This window comes from Pan paniscus, chromosome 10 (genome assembly GCF_029289425.2).
Source record: "Pan paniscus chromosome 10, NHGRI_mPanPan1-v2.0_pri, whole genome shotgun sequence".
NCBI lineage: Eukaryota > Metazoa > Chordata > Mammalia > Primates > Hominidae > Pan > Pan paniscus.
In genome coordinates, this window is record NC_073259.2 from 128204364 (window position 1) to 128226816 (window position 22453).

Here is a 22453-nt window from a genome sequence, read left to right on the forward strand (position 1 = left end):
TCGAGACCGTCCTGGCTAACATGCTGAAACCCCGTCTCTACTAAAAATATAAAAAAATAGCCAGGTGTGGTGGTGGATGCCTGTAGTCCCAGCTACTCGGGAGGCTGAGGCAGGAGAATGGCATGAACCTAGGAGGCGGAGCCTGCAGTGAGCTGAGATCACGCCACTGCACTCCAGCCTGGGCGACAGAGCAAGACTCCACCTCAAAAAAATAAATAAAATAAAATTAATCAAAAAATATTTGCAGAATGACTAAGTAAAGAACACAATGTCCCTCTGTTAGGCAGGGTGGACGTGTACTTTCCCAGGCTCTGCAGACCCAGCCTTCTAGGCTCTGAAAGGAGGCACTGGGGCTGCTGGTCCAAAACAAGGCCCAGGAAACTCACCGTTCTCTTATCTGCACACGTGCTGGCCAGGAAACCCAGCAGGAGCCCAAAGAGAGTGGGTAGGATCTCACGCAAGGTGCGGGGGGTATTGGAGACAACAATCTTCCAGACATGCAGGGACGCCTGCCGCACCACCAGCTGGGTGTCTGAGCGGCCCATGTACAGCCCTGCCAACACCCGGTTCCGCCGCTCTACCCCCAGGGCAGTGATGATCGCCTGCAGCCAGTAGAAGGGGACAGAGAGTAGTGAAGCCTCTATGGCATGGGCATCAGGGCACACCCTACCATCAGCAGGGGCAGGAAAGCCATTGCAGGCACCTTGTTGGACTGGGCAGTTCCAAAGTTATCATCCTCAGAGGCAGTTTCTGTGGTCATCTTCCCAGTGACTCCTGAGATGTGAAACAGGAGATCCCCAAGGAGCTGAACAGAGCTGAACCTGAGAAGGAGGCCAACAACACAGTCACATAGCTGCAAGGAGTGGGCTCGGCACAACTGAGCACTGCACAGAAGATGGAAAGAAGTGCACCCAAAATACTCATGACGGTCATCTTGGAATGGGAAGAGTCAGGTGGTTTACATTTCTTTACACTCGCCCACATATTTTCCAAGTTTTCTACTAATGAACATACATTAATGTTGAGGGAAAAAAACTTTTTAAAAACATGTAAAAATTTCTATAACAAAAGTTATAAAAAATAAAGTGAGTACAAAAGGGGAAGCATTAACAGGCAAGTAGGAAGACTGATCATCAGAAGTGGAGGAACCAGGAGAGGCCTTAAAGGATAAACTATTTCAGGCCAGGTGTGGTGGCTCACGCCTGTAATCTCAGCACTTTGGGAGGCCAAGGCAGGCGGATCACCTGAGGTCGGGGGTTCGAGACCAGCCTGACCAACATGGAGAAACCACGCCTCTACTAAAAATACAAAATTAGCCAGGCGTGCTGGCGGGTGCCTGTAATCCCAGCTACTCGGAAGGCTGAGGCAGGAGAATCGCTTGAACCCGGGAGGCAGAGGTTGCGGTGAGCCGAGATCATGCCACCGCACTCCAGCCTGGGTGACAGAGCGAGACTCCGTCTCAAAAAGAAAAAAAAAAAAAAAGACCACTGTATGAATGTGCTATATTTTTAAATCAACCTCCAATTTTTCAAATGGTAAGCAATACTGCAACAAACATCCTTATGTCTAACAGCTTTAAGCACTTGACCATTCCCTACATCCTTGAAATATATTCCCATAAGTAAAATTTTTAGATTAAAGAGTACTTGACACTTAAAATCTGAATACAAATTGGAAGCCTGTATAGAGAGGACTTTTTAAAAAAGAATCAGAATAAAGACATTGCTACAGGAAACTGGAAAAGTTACAAAATGGTTAAAAGCAAGGGTCTGGAAAAAGTTGAGAGAGTTCTTGGCAACATTCTGCTCTTCATTTCTCAACTGGAGTTATCAAAATGCAAAGTTCAGCCCTTTGGATCTTTTTTTTTCTCCTAAGACAGCGTCTTGCTCTGTTGCCCAGGTTGGAGTGCAGTGGCACAATCTCGGCTCACTACAACCTCTACCTCTGGGGCTCAAGTGATCCTTCCGCCTCAGCCTCCTGTGTAGCTGGGATTACAGGTGTGCACCACCATTCCCAGCTAATTTTTTATTTTTTATAGAGACAGGGTCTCACTATGTTGCCAGGGCTCATCGTAAACTCCTGGGTTTAAGCAATCCTCCTGCCTCGGCTTTCCAGAGTGCTCGGATTATAGGCATGAGCCACCACGCATCATCCCCACTGGGTCTTTCTGCCCAAGTTCTCACCTGATTCTCCAAAGGTCATCAAAGAGGCCTTGCTCTAGCTGGGGCAGCAGCAGGGCGATGGCTGTCTCAGCGTACATGGAGATAACCCGCTGGCCCGCGCGCAGGGCGGTGTCACGCACAAACTCATTCTCGTCAGCAAGAGCCTGGGCACACAGAGGGTGGGTCAGCCAGAGCTGCCACCCCCAGGCCCCCAGCCCAAAAAACATGGGGCTCACTGAAGGCTGAGGGCTGTGCCAACCAACCCCACCCAGCAGGGATCTCTAGCTCTCCAGGTGAGCACTTGCCTCCTGCCCTCCTCAAGGACTCTACCCTTGCCAAGGTCATGGTACCTACTTTGAGGATACAGGGGATGATGGGCCCCACATAAGGAGTAAACTTGTCTCCAAAGGTGATGGGCAGGTAGTTAAACATCATAATGTAGCCATCTCGGACATGGGGTGCAATGTCCACTTTGCTGGCTGTAGCCACGATTTCTGGCATCAACTTCTCCAACTTCTCCACCCCCAAACCGGCCATGACCTCAGCCAACCCTGCAACAAAGGACAGAATGAGTCCACTGGATCTGAGGGCCCCTTAGAGCATTCCCAGGCTGGCCACTGGACCTGCTCTGGCCTTACCCTGTGCAGCGCCTGAGCGATCCACAGAGCTCTGCTCATAGGTCAGTGTCTCCATCAGCCACGGCAGCAAGTCCTCAAAGCACGACTCCCCCATGCCCTTCACCATGGCCCCAAGGGCCTTTGCAGATACGGTCCGCACCTGTCAGGTAACCGAGAGCAGAGATGGTGTGAGAAGATGAGGCTCAAAACAAGGTAGCCACATGGGAGCAGGAAGGGGCACCGAGGGCCTCTTTCTCTTTACCCAACAGACACAAAAGCAGCTTTGGGGAATTCTCAGGAATCCATTTATGGGGACTGGATGAGGGGCCTGGCCCATCCCCCAGCCTACCTCAGACTCACCTCAGGCACAGGGTCCAAAAGCGATGCTTTCAGGCCAGGCGTCACGCTGGGCAGGTACGGAGCCAAGTCCTGCAACAACACAGGAGGCGGCTCAGGTGAGGCCCGACTCCTGCTTTCTCCAGGCCTGTTCCACTGTGGACCCTGACCTCCCCATTCTGCTGGCAAGGAGTGCTTGGCAGGGGCACCTAGCATGCAAACCTCACTGCCCACGGAACAGGGAGGGCAAGTAAGTCCCCTCTCCGACTGGTTCCTTCAAGGCCCTCTGCAATTGCTCAGGGACTCCTACAAGGGACCCCAGGCCCATCCTCAACAAACAGGAGTTCAATGCTCTTGCACCTCCCACCCTTCTCTTAGGACCAAGGCCTGTCCAGACTCTGGAATCTTTAGCAAATTACTTCTGGTAATTTCCTTTCAGAATTTTATTAACATCTTCCCTTTCTTCATCTCAAAATGTTTATGTCTTTTGATAGAGCATTCAGCTTTAGGGAATAATTTTAAATACAGAAAATGCCTTATGTTCACTGCAGCATCACTTAAAATAGCCAAAAACCTTGGACACTATATGACCAATGATAGAATTATATAAGTTATGGTATATAAACTTGTTGAGATATTATGTAACTATTAAAAATCAGTTTTGTGAATAACTTGTTATAACTTGGGAATAAGTTTTAAGTTTAGGAATGCCATTTTTAAATGTAATTTTAAAAATTAACAGTAATTGGCCGGGTACGGTGGTTCACGCCTATAATTCCAGCACTTTGGGAAGTCGAGGCGGGTGGATCACCTGAGGCCAGGAGTTCGAGACCAGCCTGGCCAACATGGTTTCACCCTGTCTCTACTAAAAATACAAAAATTAGCCAGGCATGGTGGTGGGCGCCTGTAATCCCAGCTACTCGGGAGGCTGAGGCAGGAGGAACCCAGGCGGCAGAGGTTGCAGTGAGCCGAGACTGATTCAGTGCACTCCAGCCTGGCAACAGAGCAAGACTCCATCTCAAAAATAAAAAAATTAAAAATTAATTAATTAATTAATTAACAGTAATTATTTTCATGGTGGGGAACTGTAGATAAAATATTTTGGTTTTCTAATTTTTTTAATTAATTAATTTACTTTTTAAGACAGGGTCTTGCTCTGTCACCCCAGGCTGGAGTGCGGTGGTATTATCACGGCGGTATTATCACGGCTCACTGTATCCTCAACCTCCTGGGCTCAAGCTATCCTCCCATTTCAGCATCCCAAAATCCTGGGATTACAAGCATTAGCCACCAAGCCTGGTCTGTTTTTCTGGTTTTTTAATTTCCCAAATTTTCTAGGATTAATATAACTTTTATGTATTTTTTTGCCCATAGCCTCAGTAAGCAAAGCAGAGCTATGGCAGACAGTGAGACCACACATGTGAGCTCCTAAGGCAGACAGTGAGATCACACATGCAAGCTCTTGGGAGCAAACAAACAAACAAACAAACAAAATCTCCCAAACCAGGCTCTCCTGACAAGAATACAGGAGTATTCTTGTCAAGAGCAAGTAGTCAAAGTGGCAAGCACTTCAACACTCTTGAGAGGTCAAAAGAGAAGACAGGCCTTTCTGGGCCTCAGCTGAGAACTAAGAAGGACTTGAACCACTGCGCTAAGATGCCCAGAGAGCCCGGATTTCCACCACAAAATGGCTCATTTCTCCCCATAAAAATAATTAGGGACTAACGTCCATAACTTTCCATGTCTAATGTGGGGACTCTGCACCTCTGACTCTGCACTCAAACATCTTCTGGTCTATCCCACACTAGCCTCAGCTGGGCTGCTACCTTCTGGTCTGTCAGGGAGTACATGTTGCCAATAATCTGGGCTGCCATCTTCCGCGTGTCCGTGGAACGGTCCTGGAAGGCTCTCTGGACAATGGGCATGATGAGGGCCAGGGATGGGGCATCAATGAAGTGGACAAACTTGGTGTCCAGCAGGGTCTGCAAGCACTTCTGGGTCTTCCTGGAGGGATCCGTCAGGGCATCCAGGAGGACTGGAGCAATGGCTGCACGTCCAAAGAGAAGAGAGCTGGATGATATACATCTATGCAGCTGCAAGGCCCCTGGGCCCCCAGAACTAGAATGGATCAGAAGAGAAGGGAGTCTGGCACACCTCCTCCCTGAAACCCCACAAGTCACCAGCTGGGGAAGACAGGAAACCCACAAAGAGCAATCCTTGTTTCACTCCAACTCCTGACCTCAGGTGATCCGCCCGCCTCAGCCTCCCAAAGCTCTGGATTACAGGCATGAGCCACAGAAATAAAATTTTTGAAAAGCATGTATCCTTAGTAAATTTCTGGTTTGCCCTATCGGTAATGGAGAAGTGTGTTGAAATCTCCTACTATGATATAATGTATTTGTTAACTTTTCCCTATAGCTTTATAAATTTTGTTTTATGTATTTTGAGGTTATTCCACTTTCCAGACTGAAGTACTGACTGGGCACTGGCAGCTGAAGCTTAGAATTTAACAAGTGACATGCTGGTCAAGGTGGCTGGCTGGGTTTTGTTCCTAGCGATCGACCTCTTCCCAGTACTTGAGAAAGAACCACACCCAGAGTAGTCAGGTTAATCCTAACCCTTCCTTACCCCTCCCCTCTATCAAAGGCCTCCTGGAATGAGATGGAATAGCAAGTTTTCACAGGTCCTAACATTTTGAATGGTGCTGATGTGGTCCAGATAATGTCATTCAGTTCTGTTGACCTCATGCTCAGCTTAGTGCACAGGGATCTCTTGGAGTCAAACTGCTCCTGAGCCAATGACTCAGTGTCCCTATTTCACTGTGAACATATTTGTCCTCGGAGGCAAAGATCTTAGCTGAATGGGTGCAAGTTCCCTGCAGTGTCCAAAGGCTGCGGCGTTGGTGGGAGGTCAGGGCAAGCACCCTCACAGGAAAGGCCTACCCAGGATCTCCGGGTTCCTGATGACGGAGCCGATCTGCCTGAGCGCCTGCTGTCCAGCCTTCTGGACTTTGACATGGGAGTCGGTCAGCACCTCCGTAAGCTTGGGCACAATGTTGGGTAGACAGGATGACAGCTGCTTAGGAGCACAGTACGCCATTGCCCCAAGAAGCTCCACCGACCCTGTGGATAGCAGACACAAGCCCAGTACTGAATCACTGAGCACAGGCCAGCAACTCACCTGTGCTGGCTACATGAGCAAGGGACATCTACCCTGGCCCCTGCAGACGGTGCTCAAGCAGTCACTGGGAGGAGGGGAGAGGGGGCTGGCTCTAGCAGAGGGGTCGAAAAAGCTCTTGTGGCCTGCTGAACAGTGGGATCCCAGGTGAGAGGCAGGGCAGTATGGGAGAAAGAGACCAGGATAGGTAAGACCTGGTTTAATCCTTACAGTGAGATCCAAGGCCAATTCACTGAATTTCTCTGAACTGTTTCTTCATCCACAAATGAGGAAACTGATTTAGATTTGTGTTGTTTCAAACTACAGGGTGAAGCCTGAAGGACTGAGAAGGAGGTTGAGTGGGAGGGCCTTAGATGGTGATCCTCCCCCAACTAGAGCAGCTCTACTTTTATCTGTTTGCTTATTAGGGTGCCAGACATTTTATTTATTTATTTTTGAGACAGGGTCTCACGCTGCTGCCCAGGTTGGAGTGTGGTGGCACGATTATAGCTCGCTGCAGCCCCAAACTCCAGGGCTCAAGTGATCCTCCCACTTCAGCCTCCTGAGTAGCTGGGACTACAGGCATGCACCACCACACTTGGCCTATTTTTTTTTTTTTTGTAGAGGTAGGGTCTTGCTATATTGCCCAGGCTGGTCTAAATTCCTGCCCTCAAGAGATTCTCCTGCCTAAGGTTATTTTCAAAAAGAGCTTTCCTGGGGGGGAAAACTTTAAAGCCAAAGAAGAGCTTTACAGCTTTAGGATTTCCTGACTTGGGGTTGTGGCTCTTGTCAGAGACCTGTTTCTTGGCATGAAAGCACACAAACTATAGAAAGATTCAACTGCCAGAGGGAGAGCTGGCCAGGCGTGGTGACTCACACCTGCAATCCCAGTGCTTTGGGAGGCCAAGGCAGGAGGGTCACTTGAACCCAGGAATTCACGGCCAGTCTGGGCAACATAGCGAGACTCCATCATTACAAAAAAAAAATACAAAAATTAGCCAGGTGTAGTGGCATGCTCCTCTGAGAATGGTTTGAGCCCCAAAGGTAAAGACCAGCCTGGGTGATAGAGCAAAACTCCATCTCAAATTTTTAAAAAGGCAGAGTCTTAACCCTATCCCTGGTCTGGGGAGCTCACAGGACAAGAGCTGTGGCTACCCAGGATCCTTGCTGAGGCTGGTTTTCACAACAGGAAGCTGGGAAGAGAGGCAGAGCGAGTGGTCTTACCAGCTTTGGTCCGCCACGATTCCTCCTCCAGGGCAGCCAGTAAGGAGGGGAGCACCAGCTTCACCCCGTGAGCACTCAAGTTGCTCATCACAGCCTTGGCACAGTCATCTGCAGCCTCAAGGGAGGAGAAAAGACATTCAGGGGCCTCCTCACCCAAGCAAGGGGCAAGGCCTGACACCAGTCCTAGCGTTCCTCCTATAACCAACGCTTACTGGGGTTCTATTATGTCAGACCCTGTGCCAAGGCCTGCAGACACAGCTGGGAACACATCTCATAAAGTTTCCATGCTGTTCTCCCGAGCAGTCCGGGGACTTACCTCACGCACATACTGGTTTCCATCCCCAAAGCACAGGAGCAGATGGGGCAGCACGTGAACCACATACGGCTCAAAAAGTTTCCCCAGCATGGTGCAGAGCATCTCGAAGGCAAAGAGGGCTCCTAGGGGAAAAGAAGGTGGGACGGCTGGGAAGAGAATGTCCCCTGGGGGTAGCCACAGAGAACAGAAGGGACAGCAACCTCCCTGCCACCTCCCACCCCTCTGGAAACACTCAGAAACAGCTGTGGAACTAGTAGATGCCCCATGAGGAAGCAGCACCCTCTGCCTCAGCTCAAGAAGCCCCAGAGAAGGAATGTGGCTGAGCGGAAGGGAGGACAGCACAGGGGAGCCACCTTCACTTCTTGGCACTAACAGTTAAAAAAGCCAAACCTTGGCCGGGCGCGGTGGCTCACATCCATAATCCCAACACTTTGGGAGGCTGAGGCAGGCAGATCACAAGGTCAGGAAATAGAGACCATCTTGGCTAACATGGTGAAACCCTGTCTCTACTAAAAATACAAAAATTAGCTGGGTATGGTGGTGGGCACCTGTAACCCCAGCTACTAGGGTGGCTGAGGTAGGAGAATTGCTTGAACCCAGGAGGTGAAGATTGCAGTGAGCCGAGATTGTGCCTGGAGACAGAGTGGGACTCCATCTCAAAAAAAAAAAAAAAAAAAAGAAAGAAAGAAAAGCCAAACCTCTCTCAGCTAAGGGTGTTGCTGAGTTAGAAATTTGTGGCCGGGCGCGGTGGTTCATGCCTGTAATCCCAGCACTTTGGGAGGCTGAGGCGGACAGATCACGAGGTCAGGAGATCGAGACCATCCTGGCTAACACGGTGAAACCCCGTCTCTACTAAAAATACAAAAAATTAGCCAGGCGTGGTGGTGGGCGCCTGTGGTCCCAGCTACTTGGGAGGCTAAGGCAGGAGAATGGCATGAACCCAGGAGGCTGAGCTTGCAGTGAGCCAAGATCACGCCACTGCACTCTAGCCTGGGCGACAGAGCGAGACTCCGTCTCAAAAAAAAAAAAACAGAAAAGAAAAAAAAATTTGCAAGTCCAAGGAAAGCAGCAAGGACACAGCTGGACTGGGTCGCACACAGCGGGGCCCTCTGTAGTACACGCACAAGCAGCGGCCTCCACCTGGGGCGCCACGGTCAGATTCCTTCCTCTGGCAACCTGGGGACCGACTTCCCATGCTGGGCAGCCCCAAGCTCAGAGATGCTCACCCTCTCGCCGGCGGAAGTTCTTCTTATCTTGGATGGCATCAGTCAGTGCTGCCATCATCTCCTGTTGCTTCAGCGAGAGGATGCCCAGGCCCTTCACCAGGCCCGCCAGGCCATACGCGGCCCCTTTGCGCTCTGCGTACTTGTCTGACTCCAGCAGCTGCTGCATAAGCCTCTGGATCATCCCTCCAGCATCCTCCTTGATGGCTGGCACGAGGGGTGGCAAGCAGCTGGCTACGGACTCCTGGACCTGGGGAAGGGCCCACCTGTCAATGCTGTGGCTCCGCTGCAGCCGTTTCATGGTTGGTGGAGGGTCTGACCATTCTACACAGCACCCACCACTAGATGTCCCAAGCCCCATCTCAGCCACTGCCTGCGGGTGTCACAGGGCACCAGAGAAGCAAACAGGTATACACAGTGTTGTATACCTCTCAGGGTGCACACTACAATCTGCTGACGACAAAAGCTTTGGCCCATATGGTGCCATTTCTGGTCTAAATGGAAAACCTAGGCCTGGGCAGTGGGGCAGGGGACCAAGGAAGGGACTCTAAATCCACTCAGAAAGAAAGCTTCCAGAGAAGTGTGCTGCTTTGCCTCCATAAAAACAGCCCGTGTCTCTGTTTCCAAACTTGTCAAAATCACAGAGAAATTGGGCAGGGCCTTATAGGACCAGGCACAAATTGAGTGGAACCAAAAGACACTCAATCCTGCCTCCCAGCCGCAGCTCACTAAGCCCAGCTTGGGAGCAGCAACCCCGAGGCCATGCTGGCAGGTGCCCAGGTGCGACTCTTTTGCTGCTTGGGCTTTCTGACACCATATTTGACCACAATTTTGGAAACTGGTTTTCAACTGTGCATTTTTTTGGTAAAGTTTTTTGTTTTATTTTGTTTTTAGAAATAGGGTCTTACTCTGTCACCCAGGCTACAGTGCAGTGGCACAATCATAATTCACTATAACCTTGAATTCCTGGACTCAAGCAATCCTATTGCCTCGGTCTCCTGAGTAGCTAGGAACACAGGCATGGCCTCCACCTCTGGCTAATTTTTAAAGTTTTTGTAGAGACAGGATCTCACTATGTTGCCCAGGCTGGTCTCGAACTACTGGCCTTAAGCAATCCTCCCACCTCAGCCTCCTAAAGCACTGGGATTATAGGCATGAGCCACCATGCCCAGCCCAACTGTTCACTTTATGAAGACACTCTAAGTGGTCCAAAATGCAAACCACACACACACACACACACACACACACACAATATATATATAAATATATATATAAATTTATATATATATTTATATATACATACATGCATGTTTTTCAAAACAAAGAAAAAGAAATTTATTTGCACTGTAGCTTAGAGGCTACATTAAAATGCACCTGTAACACACAACCAACACATATAGAGGGCCAGAAAAAGGCTTGACATAAGAGAAAGCCTGACGTTTTATTTTTTTTCCCTTTGGATTCCCAGTGCACTTTAGTGAATAGAAAAAATGGAACTATCTAGGAGGTCTATTAGAACAAAGTAACAAAGAAACTCCCTCTCCAGGAGTGTTCCTGACTATAAACCAGGCTCTCCCCTGGGAGAGGGGGTGAATCCTTAACAAGAACTGGGCTTTCGGGGCCCTGATTGTCCAACTCCGCCCCTAGTATCCCACTGCCTAACCACAGCCAGGTCCCAATTCTCTAACCCACATGTGGGTCCCAGGCCAGATGGCAGGTACCTGCTGGGAGGGGGTGGAGAGGGCAGCGATGAGCTTGGCAACAATGGGCTTCACTTTGGGGTCACTCTTGTCCAGGTGCTTGGCCAGAGAGCCCATCAGGACCACCACACTCTGTCGCACAGCATCGTAGCTGGCATCATTGGGCGCGTTCTTCAGGAACTCCTCGAATACTGGCAACAGCGAGTTGACGTTCTCCTGGAAAGCCAAACCCCTCAGAGCCTCAGATCAACCCTATAGGCTGCATCTGGGGACAATAGTCTCTGCCCTGAGGACCAAGACCAAGTCTAGCTCTGGGACAGGCATCCTGACATGCCAGCCAGTGGCTCTTCCAGTTTTCTGGCAGGACTGCCACAGACTTAAAAGAATTTAACATACTATCGTGGTCTTTTTGGCTCAAAGTGCTCTGCCAGGACTCTTGGCACTCAGCATTTCTGGCCCCTGCTCAGCCCTAGCGCCTGCCTCCCGTGTCTCCTTAGCGGGCTGGGACCCCCTTACCTTCCCGTGGGTGTTCCCTGGCTGGGACCCCCTTACCTTCCCATGAGTGTTGAGTGTTGCGAGGGCTGCATCCAACATGCACTTCCGGACATCTGGGTGTCGGTCATTGAGGGCATCAGGGACAAAAAATTGAAAGAGTGGCTTCACCTGAGAGCTGTCCAAATACTGGGAGAGCTTGTTGAGGGCCAACGCCAAGCCACACCTGGCAAAGAAGTGGGAGCACATCAGGAGGGGCAGTCAGGGGGCCTCCTCTGCCAGTGGAACCTCTGCTGGTGCACGGCAAGGAGAGGGAGCTTGCCTGAGGCAAACACTGTTTTGGGGGCAGAGAACAGCCTGAAGCCCACCACCCAGTGCTCACCCAATGTTCTGGAACAACCCACCTGTCATATGGAGACTTGCCATCTGCCCTGATTTTACCTCCTACTGGGTGACCAGCCCTGCGTTGGTTTCCCCAGAGAGGAATGTGAGTGCAATGCTCACCCCTCTACCTGCAAAGCAGGTTGTAAGAGAACACAGAGGTAAAAGAACCAGATGTAGAGGCCTGTGGAAGTGAACACATTCTCCAAGGGCAAAGTGTTGTTACTCTTTCCAGTCATGGAGCAAAGAATCTGTGTCCTATCCCTGGCTGATGGTCTGGAATGAAAAATAAGCCAGGATGGGCCCATACACCACCCTACACTGACACACAAGGCCTCACGGGAGTGGACATGGCCAGGATGAGCCATTCAGAGAACTAACACCCTTGCGTGTTTTGAGCCTGCTCTGTGGGAGGCAAGTGTCTTTCAAGGTCCCAGTTGCTCCCAGACATCTGTCTAATCCTCCAACTGCTACTCGTGGGCTCTGTGGAGAAAGGCTGGTAGCTTCTGTTATTGTGCCCTGCATATAGATGAGGAAACAGAGGCCTGAGGAAAAGGAGAAACACGCTCACGGTCACGCAGCTAGTGCAGGAGAGGACACTCTAAGGAACTTAGAGTTAATTTTAATTGATTTAACTTTAGCCACATGCGGTTAGTGGCTACATCTTGGACAGTACAGCCTAGAGAGAGGTGAGGAGGCAGGTCAGAGGCTCTTCTGAAAGATGGTGCCTCACACGGTCCAATCCCACCCCTTCCAGGGGCTGATGGAACTCAGGCCTCCCCGACTCTGAGGGAGGTCCTGCTCTTTCATTACCCCATGCTGCCTCCTCACAGCACCCACCCAGCCAACCTGCCACATCTCACAAAGCTTGGAGTAGAACGAGGCTGAACAATTGTTATACCTGGCTTCCCACTGATCTGGAGGAGATTCTGAAATAACTCGTCCCAAAGCATCCAGCACTGGGGGCGGCCGCTGCAACAGACAAGTTGGTAAATGCTTTGCAACGGGCAGATCAATGACCTGGGCACCAGGATTGTGAGGCAGGAAACTAGCCGCAGCTACCCTGAGCCACCGTGAGCCCCGAGATTCCTGTCTGGAGCAGTAGCGGGGTGAGCAGAGACCCACCCAACCGCACACACCCAGACTGCATCAGGGCTGCACAGGTCACTCACGTAGAGCTTCTCCTGGTAAATCTCCATGAGCCTGCCCATAACCTCCGCCGCCTGCCGCTGGTAACGTGCCACTGCTTGGGAGAGGGCTTCGGCCCCTGCCTGCCTTACAGCCGCCTCATGATAGATCACGTCGTCGATCAGCAAGGAGCAGAGGTCTGGCTGCAGGTCTAGGCCCATCATTGACCACAGCCTGTGGGAGATCCAAGGCAGGGGCTGCTTAGACAAAGATCTGCAGCACTTGCCCTGCCAGCCCAGCCCTTCTTCCCACTGGAGGCTGAGCACACTGGGTTCAGTTATTTCCTAAAGGAAGAAAGCGACATGCTGGCTCTCTCACCTCTCAGCCAGCTTCCGGATCTCCTCCTCCTTGTCAAACTTGACCACCCAGAGTCTCCGCAGAAGGTTCAGGCCATTCTTCTCATCAGTATCAGGTGCTGGCAATACCATGTGGAGTTCCATCAGCCCCTGGAAGGGGTGGGATTGGACCATGTGAGGCACCATCTTTCAGAAGAGCCTCTGACCTGCCTCCTCACCTCTCTCTAGGCTGTACTGTCCAAGATGTAGCCACTAACCACATGTGGCTAAAGTTAAATCAATTAAAATTAACTCTAAGTAAGTTCCTTAGAGTGTGAGGTGGTAAAATGTTTTTTTAATGTGAAAATTAAAACGTTAAATAAACCAGACGGATAAAAACCTCAGAAAAAGCGTATTCCTTTTGTTCAAAAAAATTTTAAGGAAAAATTTACTATATTGTCATCATTTTCACATTTTACCAAAAGCCAGTGAAAACTCTGTCACATATCAATAGCAGGAGGCTGTGGATCAGCAGGTAGGAACCACTGTCTTACCACTACAAGGGGATGCTTCAGTTTTTGGTCTAAAAGCCATGAAGAAAAACCAAGTACATGGCAGTGGGCTAAAGAAATGAACTCCTCCTGCAAGTTAGCTCTGTCCATGGAAGTACCAAGGTCCACATTCCAGTTTAAAAATTAAGTGAAGTGTTCCAAGGTAAAGGAAAAAATACAGTGATACATCATGACTGCTTAGTGTTCTGATTCTCAGAGAGACCCCAACCGTGTGACTTCTTCTCTTTGCCTCTAGGCCTCCCACCAGGGTGAGGGACATTCTCTCAAATGCCCATCATGCCATTTGCACTTGCATAGAGTGACAAGGGACACTGCAGTGGCTCTGAGACTGAGCACACACCCGGAGCACGGTTTCCCGCACGCTGGCACACGGGGACTGCAAGGCACAGAGCAGCACGTCCACCTCCTCCTGCTCCGCAAAGGCACAGCCATCATCACCACTGCTGCTGGCACACAGGGTGGTCAGGGTGTCTGAAGCCAGAACCTAAGGAGAACATCAATCCACTGGTTCAGTCAGCAACTCATTTACTACTAGGGGGCCAGAGAGGGATATGCACTGAGAACACCCACCCCTACAGCACTGCAAGGGCTAAGACCCCAGCTCCAGTGGCAGGACCCAAGCAAAACCCCTCACTAGCTAACAACAGTCAGGCTGGCTCTCTAAAGCAGTCTTTCTACCAAAGTCCAAAAGTAAGGGCTGAAAGGAAACTAGGACTCCACCCTTTACACTGGGACTTGAGGTCTGGGTCACGAACTGAGTCACAGCAACAGCCAACTGAAAACCACATCACCTGTAAGCGAGGCGAGCCCGTCCCGATCACCCAAGTCAGAAGACGCAGCATGGCCACGCGAGGCAGCAGCTCTGGGCCATTCTAGGAGAGAACGGCAGGTAAGTCAAGATGAGGCTGTGGGGAGGTCTGTAACCCAGGCGGCCAACGACAGGGCATCCTCTCACCCACAGGGGAACATTCTGGATCATACAACCGGCCCCACCACAGAAACCTCATTAAGTTTACAACTAGGTCCACAGGTGCTAACCCCAGTCAACCATGATCCTCAGGAACTAAAAACTAAATTCTGAAACTTGCTTGAAATTCACACTATGAAATCCAGAAAGACCGTAAATATATGAAGAGACACTCAACTTTAAATGAAATGCAAAATGAGATTATCATTCTTTCACTCATCACTGACGATATTAATACTATCTGAGGTTGCATTAAGGCTTTGAGAAAAGAAAACTCTTGGTGAGAGTATAGCTCAGAATATGCCATATAATCTAGTAATTCCATGTCCAATGAATCTGTCCTAAAGAAATGCTCACACTGGTTAAGTAGGGGGCATATACATACAAGAGGGCACATCACAGTGCTGTTCAAAACAGGAAAAAGTTAGAAACAACCTTAAGAACTCAACAACAGGTAGAGTTAAGTAAAACATGGTACATCCATAGCACAGAATCTCATGCAGCCAACAAAGTCAATCAGGTGAACTGACATGTACTGGCATGGCAGGAGAGCCAGAGTCTACAATCACATGAAAGAAGCAGTCTGACCCGTTTTTGCCTTAAAAAACCCACAACACTGTGTGAGGCTGCTGTTGGTATAAACATACACTCTCTATTTCCCCACCAGGAACTGTTCATGAGACAAAACGTGTCCACAGGCCCTGCCTCCCTGATCCCCTTTAAACCAAGGGGAGAGCAGAGCTTCCCTGCCAACCTCGTCCACCCGCCCGGGTGGGGTGCTGGGGGAGGCCCTCAGCTGGGCTTGGACAGTGAGGATCTGAAGAATCTGGGCCATCCGCTCCTCCTCCTCCTCACTGTGGTGGGGCATCTCCGTCAGCACCATCTTCAGAAACGGGAAGACTAAGGAGAAGGCTGGCGCGGACAAGGGCGCAGCACCTGTGAGAGCGAGAAGCAGATAAGATTCTGCAGGCAGGGCAGGGACCCAGGCCACTGCTGCCTATTTCTATCCTCAGGGAAAGTAGGGAACGGATGGACCAGAGGCCCGTTCTGACACCTGGAAGCACATGGCATGAGGACAGAGACAGCAGCTGGTAGTCCAGTTCTAAAACTAATTCTGCTTCTACTGCCAAACACTGCCCAGTTCCAGGATGTGAGAGTTAAAACAGAGAAGGGGACACCAGTGACAAAAAGTAAACCCTCAACTGGGCTCACTGCAATTCACAGACTACGAAGGTTCAATTCAGAAATCCTCCATATGGTCCAATCCCCCAGGCTCAGGAGGCCCTGGGTGACGCTGTGCCTTGAGCAGCATTCCTGGCACCAGCTCACACCGCCTGGTGCCCCTGATCCCGTCCCAGCCCTTACCTGGCTCCCCCTTGCCCACCCTGCTGGTGATGGTGTGGGTGTGCAGCAGCGTCACCGCCCTCTTCACAGCCACCGACAGCTCTTCCTGGCACCAGGACTTATCCAGGGCACACTCTGGCTTCAGCAGGCGCAGGGTCACGTGGCTCACCAAAGTGCCTGTGTTGAAGAGGAGAGACCCGGCAGGAGATGACACACAGAGATGCGGAATCCAGCCCAGGCTAAAACAGGGGACCCAGTGCCTCATCCTTCTGACTTAAAAAAATATTTCTGCGGCTGGGCACGGTGGCTGATGCCTGTAATCCCAGCACTTTGGGAGGCCGAGGCGGGCGGGTCATGAGGTCAGGAGATTGAGATCATCCTGGCTAACACGGTGAAACCCCATCTCTACTAAAAATACAAAAAATTAGCTGGGCGTGGTGACGGGCGCCTGTAGTCCCAGCTACTCAGGAGGCTCAGGAAGGAGAATGGCATGAACCCGGGAAGCGGAGCTGGCAGTGAGCCAAGATGGCGCCACTGCACTCCAGCCTGGGCGACAGAGTAAGACTCCGTGTCAAAAAAAAAAAAATCTTTCTGCTTCGCCAAAATGTCCCCAGCCTAATTTCTCACTTGATCTTTGTGACAGCCTCAGAGGGCAGGTAGGCAGAGAGTTGCCCTTTGGACATTTAAGAAATGAGTACGCTGACAGGAGACAAGGGCCACCAAAGAGTCATTCAGCCAAGAGTACAGCTCTATCTGTGCAGCATCTCCACCTCTACGCAACAAGCCCAGACAGCCAGGTGACACTTCTGGCAGGTTCCATATGCACCAGCTGACTTTTCCACTCAGAACAGTTCCCAGATTCTAGCCTCACCCGTGGGAACATCACCGTTAGGCCAGGATAGAAGTCTGCTGAAGGCCACTAAACAACCCACAAAAGCAAGGCCACCAGAACTGCCAGCCACCCTACCTGGTGTTTGTTTCTCCAGAGCTAAGAGGAAGCTAAAGGTCTCAAGGGCCTCTGCTCACTGCTGTCACGTGGCTGTTCAGGAGATCTGGGCTGGGCTGAGCCACCAAACCATCCTCACTGCCACTGAACTTCTGACTTCTTAGTTTTAAAACTGGTACACAAAGATCGAACACTGACTAGCATCTAAAACCTACTCCTCAGAGGGAGGGCACAGATGTGAAGTGGGAGAGAAGAGGAGGCACTACGTCTCTCCTAAGCATATCCAGCTTGCGTCTCCAAGGCTGCTTCCACAAGAAAACAAAACTCAGCAGCTGAGGTCACCACCCACCTCCCCACAAGCACTCAGGGGCACACCCTGTCCAAGCACTCAGGGGCACCCCTGGGCCATCCCTGCAGCCAGCAAACAAGGACTAACCCAAAGCCTTGAGCCTAGAGGGCATGACACAGGCAGCCAAGGACAAGAAGGGGTTCTTGATCCTGGGAGCAGCCAGGGGAGACTTCAGCAAGGGCAGAAAAGAGTCGACCAAAACGGGGATGTACTGGGTCAGGCCGGATGGGTTCTTGGCCAGGATGATGTCCAGCAGTCCAAGCGCCGCCTCCAGCTCCCCATCCAGCTGCAAGCAGAGTTGTCCAGAAGGCAGGTCAGCAGGGCCCTGCTTGTGACAGCAAGGAGCAGGACCAAGCTGCCCAGCACTCTTCCGGCTTGAGCATGTGGCGGAGGTGGCCACTCACCTCCTGCAGCCGCCTCCGGACCTGCGCCTCCCTGTCTAGCTGGGCCTGCAGCATCTCCTTCTGCTTGCTGGTCAGCTGCACCTCCTCTTTGATGCCTTTCTTCTTCTTTATCTCCTAAAGAGGATGGGCAAACCAACCAATCCCATCTCCAGGGAACAGACCTCCCTCCCCAACAGAGGAAGGTGAGCTTGCTTCCACACAAACAGCACCATACCAGCTCTAAGTGTGAGTTGGGCCCCTGAACCCACCATGTGCACCCCCAACCTCCCACAAAGTCCACAGCCACCTGGTTTCTATAGAATGGAGACAGCAATAGAGAAGTAGTTGTTTTACTGGATTCTCTACTGACAAAGGCTAAGAGGGCTTTTTATGTTAGAGAAATAAAGGTTCCTCAATGTACTCAAAAGGGTATTCTGACAGCCAAATGGATTCAGAATCAAAACTTTAGCCTCCTCCTCTCCAACCCCTTCCTACATAAGCTCTCCCACAGGATAAGCTGAAGCTTAGAAAAGGCCTGCTATAGTGGCCTGAGACAACAAGCCACAGAACTCACTCACTCATTCAGCAAACATTTAGTGAGCACCTGGATTGTGCCAGGCACTGTTCCAGATGGCAGGAATATCATAGGAACAAGATAAAGTCCCTGCCCTCACGGAGCTCACAATCTAGCAGGCGAAGATAGATAATAAACAAGTCAACAAGCACATAAACAAGATGCTTTTGGGTTATGATAAATGTTAGTAAAGAAACAAATATGATGTTTAGTAAAAGGGAGGAAGGGTGGGGTCTACTTTGGATAGGGTGGACAAGCTGGCCACCTCTCTGAGAAGCGCACATGTGGACTGAGATGTGAAAGACAAGAAGAATCCTGCCTTGTAAAGACAGAGAGAAGAGCAAACGCTGAGAAGGAAAGAGTCCTGTGTGCTCTGCTCCTGTCAGAACCTGCTCTGCCCAAAGCTGAATTCAGCAATCAAGTCATGATTCCCCAGAAGTCCCACTGTACCAGGCGCTGTGCCTGCTATCAGGAGTCTAGATGGGTCCCAGTCTTCAAGGAAGTGGAGGGACAGACATGGAATCCAGCAACACCACTTAGCAGAGGAGACACGTGCACTGTCGCCAGCACCCAGCAGAGAAAGAAACCGGTTTTGAGTTGTGGGTGGAAGAAGCTATGAAGCAAGGGTGAAGGGAAAGTGTGCCAGTGCACCAGACACTGGTCAGGGGCATCAGAGGAGTGTGCCATGGGCCTCAGGATGATCCAAGTGAACAGCATATGTGCAGTGGGAAAAGCCACCAGCTTGAGGCCACCAAGCTCAGCAGCCACCTTCCGTAAGTGCCTCCGTGTACTCACCTCCTTCAGCTCCAGCTCGATGATCTGCTCTTTGAAGGAATAAGCTTTGTTCTCTCGCTTCATGTTGGCCTTTTTTATGCTGTCCTGCTGGGCACTGAAACACCAGAGTGGGTCATCAGCCAGCTTGAAAAGCACTGCAAGTCCTGTCAGCCTCCCGCCAGCCATGCAATTCCAACTAGCTGTTAAGCACTGTGCACCAGCACAGTGCCGGATACTGGACACACTTAAATACCCAGGACCTAAGCACCGTGCCGGGGACACAACAGGCGCTTAGCCAATGAATGGATAGGCTGTTGCATTCAACTCACAGGAGGCACTGGCTCCATTCTACACACAAGAAAACTATGCCTTGGGGAGCAAAGGAAACTGAGCCCGTGAGGTCTCACCTCTGAATGATGGATTTGTCATACAGCTCCCCAGCAGGGGTCTGCATAATGGCAAACTCCTCCCGCGTCACCAGGCGCAGTGCAGGGTTCTGCACGGAGGCAGTGATGGTGCTAATGAGCTGTGGGAGGACCCGGTCCGGCGACAGGATGGAAAGGGAGCCCATGGCATTCATGGAGGACTGCCAGACAAACGCAGACATGGTCAGTGTGTGCCAAGGCTGGCACTGGCAAGAGGTCCACCACACCTGAATGCCCCTAGCACTGGCTCCCCTTCTTTATGCCACTGCCTTGTTACTCCTGGGCAATGCCCATCACAGTGGCCGGCTGGAGTCTGTGTCTGCTTTCCTCACCAAGCAGTGCTCCTCTGTCTGACACAGCACCTGACGTGAGGTGATACGCTCCTTCCCAATTCTCAATCTCCGTGGTTCAGGTGGAGCTGCCCTCACTTTTTCCAGAGGTAGGCATGTGACCCAGAACAGAAGGATGGGCGCAGAGATGAGCATGGCACCCAAGTCAGATTAATCAGGGTCAAAGTGACCCCAAGCCAGTAGACATTATTGAAATATGCAAGCTATTCCCCTAGGAGCTGATGGCAAGACAAAGCCTGGAACTCTAGCAGCTCTTGTGCTACCAGAAAGGGAAAGCCTGAGAATGGAGCCCACATCGAGGAAAACAGAGACAACAGACAAAGATGGATGGGACAGAGTAAGAGAGACATCACCTACAATGTTCCAAGGGCAACATCTGAACCCCTGTAGCCAGTCATATCCTTGGACTTTGCAGGTAAATGAGGCAGTAAGTTCCCTTTTGTGCTTAAACCAGTTTACATTTCTGTCACGTGCAACCAAGGGTCCAAGCCTACATTTCATCCATCTTCACCTGCTTCTTTGAATCCTCTCTTCCTGTACCCTGTGATGAGAGGGCCCCCTCCCGGACCTGAGGCCAGACCAGCTCATGTGCCCGTCACCTGGTTTAGGGGACTCTGTGTGGTCATCCTGGGAATGATCTGATCCAGGTGCCTGGTGATAAAGGCTTCAGGATCGATCTTCATCCTGGCAAGAAGTGCTGGCCAAAGTCCAGACTGCACGGCAACTGAAGGGGAAGGGAGCTCCTTGAGGCCTTCTGCCTGGCCTGCTCTTACCCCATCCCCTAAAGCTCTGGGCTCTCCCACACCCACCGCAGCCACGGACCTAAGGATGGGTGGTGGGAGATGATCAGCATTTCCTGGGCCAGCTGTTCAGTGTCGGTGACATCACCCTTGAGCCCTGGCACACCGGAGATGACACACAGAGCCTCCTGCAGGACCCGTGGAGGCACGTAGGCCTTGCCTGCCTCAGTCACCTCTCCAGCATCAGTCACCAAAGCCTCTAAGGGCAGCACCTGTGTGGAGACACATGAGATAATACTGCTAAGAGCCCTGTGCAGGCTTGGAACACAGGAACCAAATATGCTACAGACACAGCGGCCCCACACTCAGTTCTTCCCTGGGGTCCTTGCTGGAGTAGAAATGGATGCCCAGCTTCCTGCAATGGGACCCACAGGCTGTGAGATGTGCCTGGAAGAAGGAAGCACCTGTGGCTTTGCATCTAAAAAGCCTGCAGGGGTAAAGAAGGCACCAGGAACTGGTCCAGGAGACCCAGCCTGTGGTGGCAAGTCTGTCACTGGCCCACATTCCTCAACAGGCTTAGGGAGGGAGGGAAGCAGTGGAACACGGCACAAAGAGCACAGAAATAAGAGCCAGGTCTTTGAGGGTCTCCATCCGTCGGGGGAGACCCTGTGCAAGTCATTTGAACTCCTAGAACCCTGGTCAATTCATATGACACAAGAATAACAAGCCCTATTTGCCTTTGAAACGCACTGTTAAAAAAAAAATCAAAAGGAAAAAATGGGTAGAAAATGCTTTAAAAAGTACAAAGTGCTTTAAAAACATAAAGTGTTATTCAATTAATCAAGGATAAAGGGGGAGGGCACGGTGGCTCGTGCCTGTAATCCCAACAGTTTGGGAAGCCGAGGTAGGAGGATCACTTCAGCCTAGAAGTTCGAGATCAGCCTGGGCGACATGGCGAGACCCCATCTCTACAAAAAATAAAAAATCAAAAAATTAGCGGCCACTGCAGGTGGTGTGCACCTATAGTCCCAGCAACTTGGGAGGCTGAGGTGGAAGGATCGCTCAAGCTTGGGAAGTAGAGGTTGCAGTGAGCAAAACAAAACAAAACAAACCCCAAAAACCCTGGAAAAAAGGTTAAGCTACATGTGAAAAAAAGTCTCTGAAAAGGAAAAGGAATCCTATGAAAAATGGTACTGGAGCTTGACGGCAGAGCAGAAGATGCTGGCATCACACAGATTAAGAAAGAACACCCAGGGAGTGGCCCAGCCAAAACCCCACAGCGTAAGCAGGGGCAGCTAAGTGGATCCAAGAGCCCCAGTTCTAGAGCCCAGATGCCCTCACCTTGTGAGAACTGAGGACAGTCTTCAGCTCCTCCAAGAGTCCGTGCGCCAGCTTAAAGCCCCCAAGAGAGGACAGCAGCTTCCGAACTGTCTGCTGAGCCTGCCTGCGGACGTGCCAGGTGCGGCTCAGGAGCACCGCCACCAGAGCCCGGTGGTACTGCCTGCAAGCATAGGGACAGACAGGTCTGGGGGAAGGCCAAGAGCAGGGCTTTCCACAGCCAACCCTTCCACCTGCCACACACCCTTTCTCGGGTTCCTGCCAGCCTTTGCCTCATTTGGCCCAAAAGAAAAGGTAAGCCAGCCTCACGTACTGAACTTTGTTGCCAGTGAGTCTATGCGGGTGGTCAAGGAAAAGTCTCTCTGTCAGATGCAACACAGTACACAGGGCTGGGAGGGAAGAAAAGGAGTGGAAGTGTTTTTAAAATAGTTAAGTGTACACATACATACCAATGCCCAGCAATAACTGCAATGAACTGAAAATTAACACCAAAATATAAATGTGATTATCACTCGAAGTGAAATTACAGCTTGTTTTTTTTTCTTTTTTGCTTATGCACACATGTATTTTGGAATCAGTAAAGTATATACTATTTTTATTTTATATATATATATACACATA

At 50.8% G+C, this 22453-nt stretch overlaps 1 protein-coding gene across 1 annotated transcript in view; it reads right to left on the reverse strand.

Annotated features, from left to right (window-relative positions):
- GCN1 (GCN1 activator of EIF2AK4) overlaps positions 1-22453 on the reverse strand; it is a 68166-nt gene that overhangs the window by 14845 nt on the left and 30868 nt on the right. Inside the window, exons 17-44 of the mRNA XM_034934631.3 lie at positions 22146-22221; positions 21836-21995; positions 20577-20766; positions 20354-20478; positions 19387-19565; positions 19001-19094; positions 17653-17766; positions 17336-17534; positions 15975-16130; positions 15364-15545; positions 14434-14514; positions 13983-14126; positions 13114-13241; positions 12780-12969; positions 12509-12579; positions 11287-11452; positions 10756-10950; positions 9038-9284; positions 7812-7933; positions 7496-7610; positions 6058-6237; positions 4942-5162; positions 3140-3208; positions 2801-2939; positions 2517-2713; positions 2184-2326; positions 704-821; positions 387-602 (exon numbers count right to left, since the gene is read on the reverse strand). Of these exons, the coding sequence (XP_034790522.1) occupies positions 387-602; positions 704-821; positions 2184-2326; positions 2517-2713; positions 2801-2939; positions 3140-3208; positions 4942-5162; positions 6058-6237; positions 7496-7610; positions 7812-7933; positions 9038-9284; positions 10756-10950; positions 11287-11452; positions 12509-12579; positions 12780-12969; positions 13114-13241; positions 13983-14126; positions 14434-14514; positions 15364-15545; positions 15975-16130; positions 17336-17534; positions 17653-17766; positions 19001-19094; positions 19387-19565; positions 20354-20478; positions 20577-20766; positions 21836-21995; positions 22146-22221 (4217 nt within the window). The remainder of the gene's footprint in view (positions 1-386; positions 603-703; positions 822-2183; positions 2327-2516; positions 2714-2800; positions 2940-3139; positions 3209-4941; positions 5163-6057; positions 6238-7495; positions 7611-7811; positions 7934-9037; positions 9285-10755; positions 10951-11286; positions 11453-12508; positions 12580-12779; positions 12970-13113; positions 13242-13982; positions 14127-14433; positions 14515-15363; positions 15546-15974; positions 16131-17335; positions 17535-17652; positions 17767-19000; positions 19095-19386; positions 19566-20353; positions 20479-20576; positions 20767-21835; positions 21996-22145; positions 22222-22453) is intronic.